The sequence below is a fragment of the Otolemur garnettii genome, unplaced genomic scaffold, assembly GCF_000181295.1.
Source record: "Otolemur garnettii isolate 467f Iridium unplaced genomic scaffold, OtoGar3 scaffold00096, whole genome shotgun sequence".
In the NCBI taxonomy this organism is placed as follows: domain Eukaryota; kingdom Metazoa; phylum Chordata; class Mammalia; order Primates; family Galagidae; genus Otolemur; species Otolemur garnettii.
This window is the reverse complement of record NW_003852491.1, coordinates 1,798,620-1,805,297: the sequence shown is the minus strand read 5'-3', so window position 1 is coordinate 1,805,297 and position 6,678 is coordinate 1,798,620. Positions and strand designations below refer to the sequence as shown.

Genomic DNA, 6,678 nt, shown 5'->3' with positions numbered 1-6,678 from the left:
CCCAGGAGTTGGAGGTTGCTGTGAGCTGTGATGCCACGGCACTCTACCCAGGGGGATGGCTTGAGGCTCCGTCTCAAAAAAAAAAAATGGATACTGAAAAGGAAAATATATTGGGTGTTTACCTGATACTAATATTTATTCAGGTACAGCACAATTTTTATCCACAGGTAGCAATATAGGACATGTTTCTGAATGTGTGTTAGAGTAAGAGTACACTAATTGACTTTCTTAGAGTGATCATGTAATAAAAAGTCCTGAGCAAGTTTTTTGAATAAAATAGCTAATATTTTGTCTCTCTGTGGTTCATAGGACACAAGATTTTGAAGGCTGGCAAGCAAGGCTGTGTCATAATTTAAACTTTGAATTCATTTGCTCAGGAGTTAATCATATCTGATAAACTGAGCACAAGAATTGGGTAATTTGGGTGGCACTTGTGGCTCAAAAGGGTAGGGAGGTGCTGGAGGTGGCGGGTTCAAACCCAGCCCGGGCCAAAAACTAAAAAAAAATTGGGTAATCCACCGTGGTTCTAAACTAAGGATCGAGTGTGTGTGCTCTTTGTCTCAACTATTCAAATTTGGTGTTTCCAGGCACAGTGGCTCACGTCTGTATTGCCAGCACTTTGGGAGGCCAAGGTGCGAGGCTTACTTGAGGCTAGTAGTTTCGGACAAACTTCTTTCCTACAAAAAAAAATAAATAAAAAAGTGAATCAGCCAGGCACAGTGGTGCACACCTATAATGTCAGCTACTTAGGAGGTGGAGGTGGGAGGATCAGGCTGAGGCAGTAGGATCACTTGAGCCTGGGAACTCAAGCCTGCAGTGAGCTATGATTGTGCTTCTGCGCTCTAGCCTATGTAACAGAATAAGATACTGTCTCAAAAAAAAAAGGAGGAGGAGGAACTGGTGCGAAAGCAGCCAAAGACATTGTGTACATGTGACATGTTTTAGAAGAACTTCATGTACAAAAATAGGCAGCAGTGTACCACTAAAGCAGTGGTTCTCAACCTGTGGTTCGCAACCCACAGGAACTGTATTAAAGGGCCACGGCATTAGGAAGGTTGAGAACCACTGCAACTAAACAAATACTTTGTTCTATGATTAATTAATTTCAAAATAATAATCATTATTTCATCCTCTTTTAAGTCAACAGGATTACAAAAGAATCACAGGGTGGCGCCTGTGGCTCAGTGGGTAGGGCAACCATCCCATATACTGAGGGTGGTGGGTTCAAACCCGGCCTCAGCCAAACTGCAACAAAAAATAGCTGGGCGTTGTGCTGGGTGGCTGTAGTCCCAGCTACTTGGGATGCTGAGGCAAGAGAATCACCTAGACCCAGGAGTTGGAGGTTGCTGTTAGCCGTGACACCACAGCACTCTACCAAGGACAATAAAGTGAGACTCTGTCTCTTAAAAACAAACAAACAAACAAAAAAACACACGTAGGCAATTTAGTAATTTAGAAACTTTCTATTCATACTGTGCTTTGAAATAGTCTGCTACCTTTAGTTTTTCTTGAGGTGACATTCCCGTAACAAAATTACTGTATTTAGTTAAGTGAACAATTCAGTGGCATTTAGTACATTTACAGTGTACAACTACCACTTCTATCTCTTTTTTTTTTTTTGAGACAGAGCCTCAAGCTTTCCCCCTAGGTAGAGTGCCATGGCATTACAGCTCACAGCAACCTCCAACTCCTGGGCTCAAGCGAGTCTCATCCCTCCCCCCCCCAAGTGGCGGGGCCCACGGGCGCCCGCCACAACGCCCGGCTATTTTTTGGTTGCAGCCGTCATTGTTGTTTGGTGGGTCCGGGCTGGGGATTCGAACCCGCCACCTTAGGTGTACGTGGCTGGCGCCTTAGCCGGTTGAGCTATAGGCGCCGAGCCCACTTCTATCTCTTTAAAACATTTTTATTGCCCTCAAACCCCGTACCTGTTAAGTAATTGCTTTCCCATTTCCTCTCCCCAGTCCACCTAGCTACAGGCAACCACCAATCTACATTTTTCCCTGTGGATTTACAAGTTACCTATTCTGGGATATTTCATATAAATGAGATTTACAGTACATGTCCTTTTGTGTGTGGCTGCTTTCACTTAGCATAATGAAATAATGATATTAGTAATAATGATAAGATTATTATTATTATTATATCTTATTTTTTCAAGATAATGTCCATGTTGTAGTTTTTATCAGTATTTCATTCCTTTTTATGGCTGAATAATATTCCGTCATGTGTATGTAGCATGGTTTGTTTATCTAGTCATCAGTTGGATATAACTACATTTTGAATGATACAGGATTTCGTTCACATTAAGAGCAGTAAATTACTCTTGGGTTGAAAAGGGGACTAAGTTTTCTTTAATGAGAACAGCCAGCATTTTGTAGACTACTTTGGTAGAATCATAATTCTAGAGGTAGATAGAAATTTAGAGATTTTTAGTCCTAAAGACTAAAAATTTCCCTGAAGAGGGACTGTGAGAGGAGGGAAAATGAACTGAATTAACTTGCCCAGGGTTGTACAGCAAATCAGTGGTTAAGCTGGGACTTGACCCTAGTCTTCCTTCTCCCAGTTAACGCTGTCAGCAGTGCACTATTTTGGGTAGTACTAAATGATAGCTGGTAGTTAACCGTGGAAATGACCCTTTAGGACCCTTTACTCGGGTTTCAAAGAACTGCATGGGAAAAGTAAGCTCATTCTTTATGGGGTATTAATGTCTCTAATGTCTCTTTTGTTACTGTTTTTCTCTTTTTACTATTTGTTGTTGCTTATTTTCTATTTTAGGGAAAGAAGGTTATCATCAAAAACAGAACTTGTCTGCCAGCGATAATGCTTATTTAGCTTTGGATGATGATGCTGTCAATACCCCTTTTCATAAAAAAAAAATTCTGAGTTTAAAGCCATTATCATCTTTCCTCGGTATCATAGACTTTCAGTTACCTGATGAAGACTTTGGGCCTCTTAAGCTTGAAAAATTGAAGTCTTGCTCAAAAAACCCAATTACACCATTGGAATCAAATATTTATAAAAAGAGGCATCTTGAGGAAAATTGTATTGCAGAGGAACAGGTTCCTAAACAAGTAGATACAGAAAAGGAGGACTTAGAAGAGGAACTTATTATTTTGCCAAGAAAATCAGATTCTAAACTGTCAGACCTAAAAAATAAGCCTACAAAGAAGGACCTTTCTTCATCTATGTTACTTTTTACTCCCTTGAACACTGTTACACCTGATGAGAATGACAGACTTACTGCAGACGTGTGTTCACCTGCTTTCCCCATCTTAGGTACCACTCCAGCGTTCGGCTCCCGAGCATGTTATGAAAAAGTATCTACAGTGGGTGTTGGACAAACTTGCTCTACACCCCAACTTTCTCACTTGAAAGACACAGTAAGTCTTGCTAGTAATAGTAAACAATTCAGTAGTTCAGCTAGCCCACCAAAACTGAATACCAGCCTGAATGCATCAGGTAGGCAAGGGCAAGCTGCCTGTGACCGTGACTCTGGCCCCCAAGCAACACCTCTCTCTGTTGGCTCATTCACTTCCAAAGAAAATCAGCTCAGTGGAAATACATCCCAGGAGTTACGTAAACATTCCATAGAACAGGTACAGTTGTTTCCTTTGTGAAATTTTCTCTGAAGGAATGAAATGTCTTAGTAGTGAATGTGGACAGCATGATTTCTTTACACATTGGCCCCCTCGGTACTTAAGTATGTTTTAATATGTTTCTTTGATACGACTTCATTGTAAATATTAAACTCATTCTGGGAAAATTAAGGGTAATTAAAACATTTTTTTTAAATATTGGAACTCCTATTCTCTTTGTCGTCAGTGAAGCGGTTGCATTTGGAGCTTTGCTGCTCTTTATCAGAGGAAATAAAAACATGAAGTTAAAAAAAAAAAAAAAAATGAAGTAAACATTTGATGAGTGAGTAATGCAGACAGACATGCATGAAGTATAGATTAATGGTACGACTTTTGTTTCCACAGACTGAAATTGCAGATGTTCCTGCTTGTGATAGTTTAAACCCAGGCGGCCTACAGTTGGTTTCAAAGTTAAAGGTCAGAAGACTATACCCATATAGTGTGTCTTATGTCTTACATGTGAAAAATTTAATGAATTAATAAGAAAATTGAAAGGAATTCAATCATAGAACTTCTTATTCTTTATTTAATCCTATTAAGTAAACTGGTAAACAAATTTGAATTCTTTTTCACACTATATTTATATTTTGAGCTCTTCTGAAGTTTATTTAAGTGTCAGGCATTTTGACAGAAAAAGTGAAAGCCAATCATTCATGTCTCTTCTACCCAAAGAGTGTGATGTTTCTAAAAGAATCAATTATGGTGCTTTCACTTTATTTTTTAAGAAAATGCGGGCTCAGCGCCTGTAGCTCAACTAGCTAAGGCGCCAGCCACGTACACCTAAGGTGGCGGGTTCGGATCCAGCCTGGACCCGCCAAAACAACAATGACGGCTGCAAACAAAAAATAGCTGGGCGTTGTGGCGGCACCTGTGGTCCCAGCTACTTGGGAGGCGGGGGCAGGAGACTCGCTTGAGCCCAGGAGTTGGAGGTTGCTGTGAGCTGTAATGCCACGGCACTCTACCCAAGGGGACAGCTTGAGGCTCTGTCTCAAAAAAAGAAAATGCGTAGCAAAGGCTGGGTGCAGTGGCTCACGCCTGTAATCCTAGCACTTCAGAGCCCAAGGTGGGTGGATTGCCTAAATTCACAGGTTCGAGATCAGCCTGAGCCAGAACAAGACCTCGTCTCTAAAAATAGCTGAGCGTTGTGATGGGCACCTCTAGTCTCAGCTATTTGGGAGGCTGAGGCAAGAAAATCGCTTAGGCCCAGGGGTTTGAGGGTGCTGTGAGCTATGATGCCATGGCACTCTACCAAGGGTGACAGAATGAAAAAAAAGAAGAGGGGGTAGCAGGTCTAGATTTTGATATCGTGAATAGTTAATCTTTTCTGTTATGTGTGATAACTGAAAATGGTCTGACATGACTAAACGTCCTAGGGGAAGTAGTGAGAATAAGGGTACAAAAGTTCTCCCCGTGGGCGGCACCTGTGGCTCAAGGAATAGGGCGCCAGCCCCATATATTGGGGGTGGCGGGTTCGAGCCTGGCCCTGGCCAAAACCACAAGAAAAAAAGTTCTTCCCATGGAAAAGTACTGGTGTAGAGGAAGCAACTTCAAATCCATATGAAGTGCTTCTGCCAATTACTGGCTGTATCACCTGGGGGCAAATTATGTAACTTCTGAGCCCGAGATTCCTTTTCTGCAAAAGATACATAGCAGTACCTATGCTGTTTCAAAACTCTTTTTAAAAGTCAATTTTGATAACTTAGTTTCTTAAGAAACCAACCATTTCATTTATATTTTCAAATTTGTAGGTTAAAAGTTATTTATTATTGGGTGGAGCCCGTAGTTCAGTGGGTAGGGCGCCAGCCACATACACTGAGACTGGTGGGTTCAAATCTGGCCCAGGCCAACTAAACAACAATGACAACTGCAACAACAAAAAAAAGCTGGGCATTAACCTGTAGTCCCAGCTACTTGGGAAGCTGAAGCAAGAGAATCACTTAAGCCCAAGAGTTGGAGATTGCTATGAGCTGTGATGCTGTAGCACTCTACCCAGGGCGACAGCTTGAGACTCTGTCTCAAAAAAAAAAAAAAGAATTATTTATTATTATAGATTTTTTTAAAATCTGTGTATATTCAGTTAAGCCTTTCTTTCCCCATTCCCACATTTCTACAGGTGTTTTTCCAACATCAGACTTAAGAGATTTGTCCATTAGTCTTCAAAATAAAAAAAACTAGTTTTGGTTGTATTGATTATTAATTGGGATTTTTCTTTGTTTCCTAATTTATTTCTGTATTTGTTATAATAATTATAATTATTCCTGTTTTTCATTTTTCTTCTTTTGTTCTTTTACTTACTTTCTGAGTTGGCTTGCTTGCTTTATTTTTTTTCTTGTTTTCTGATAAATGCCTTTGTGATTATGATTTTCTTGAAGGTACAGCTTTGGCCATGCTCTGTGGGTTTGGATACATAGTGTTCTGCTTGTCATACTTAGAGATTAATGTATATTGTCAGGCTTTTCCCTCTTCAACCCATGAGTGCTTCATCATGGTGTTTTATTTTCAGATAAGTTTATGAACCATCTTTCTGTGATTAAATCAGAACTTATTCTGATTCTGATGCTATATGTTTTTTAGTATATGATAATGTCAGTATTATAGGTAAATTATTTTTATTTTTATTTATTCATTTACTTTTTGCAGTTTTTGGCCGGGGCTGGGTTTGAACCTGCCACCTCCGGCATATGAGTCTGGCGCTCTACTCCTTTGAGCCACAGGCGCCACCCTGTAGGCAAATTTTTTAGTTTCATAAGAACCACAAAGCTTTTTCTTCTGGGCTGACCATAGTGGCTCAGGCTTGTAATCCTAGCAGTTTAAGAGCTCTGGCCAGAGAGTAAAACCCTATCTCAAAAAAACCCCAAAAACCAAAAATAAAAAAAGAACCTCTTTCTTTTGACCTGCATAAAACTTTAAAACTTCACTTTTACAGCTATCTCATCACCTCCAGGAAATGGAGGCAAGGAATAAAAATAGAATTAAATGGAAAATATAAAATAAGGGGAGAAAAGGGAAAAATTTTTTTTTTTTTTTGAGACAGAGCCTCAAG

General features: G+C 40.1%; 1 protein-coding gene across 1 annotated transcript in view; it reads left to right on the top strand.

Moving 5' to 3' along the window:
* Positions 1-3,734, top strand: part of PALB2 (partner and localizer of BRCA2) — an 11,808-nt gene extending 8,074 nt beyond the window's left edge. Inside the window, exon 5 of the mRNA XM_023516760.1 lies at positions 2,776-3,734. Coding sequence (XP_023372528.1) covers positions 2,776-3,617 — 842 coding nt within the window. The 3' untranslated portion in view covers positions 3,618-3,734. The remainder of the gene's footprint in view (positions 1-2,775) is intronic.
* The last annotated feature ends 2,944 nt before the right edge of the window (positions 3,735-6,678 follow it).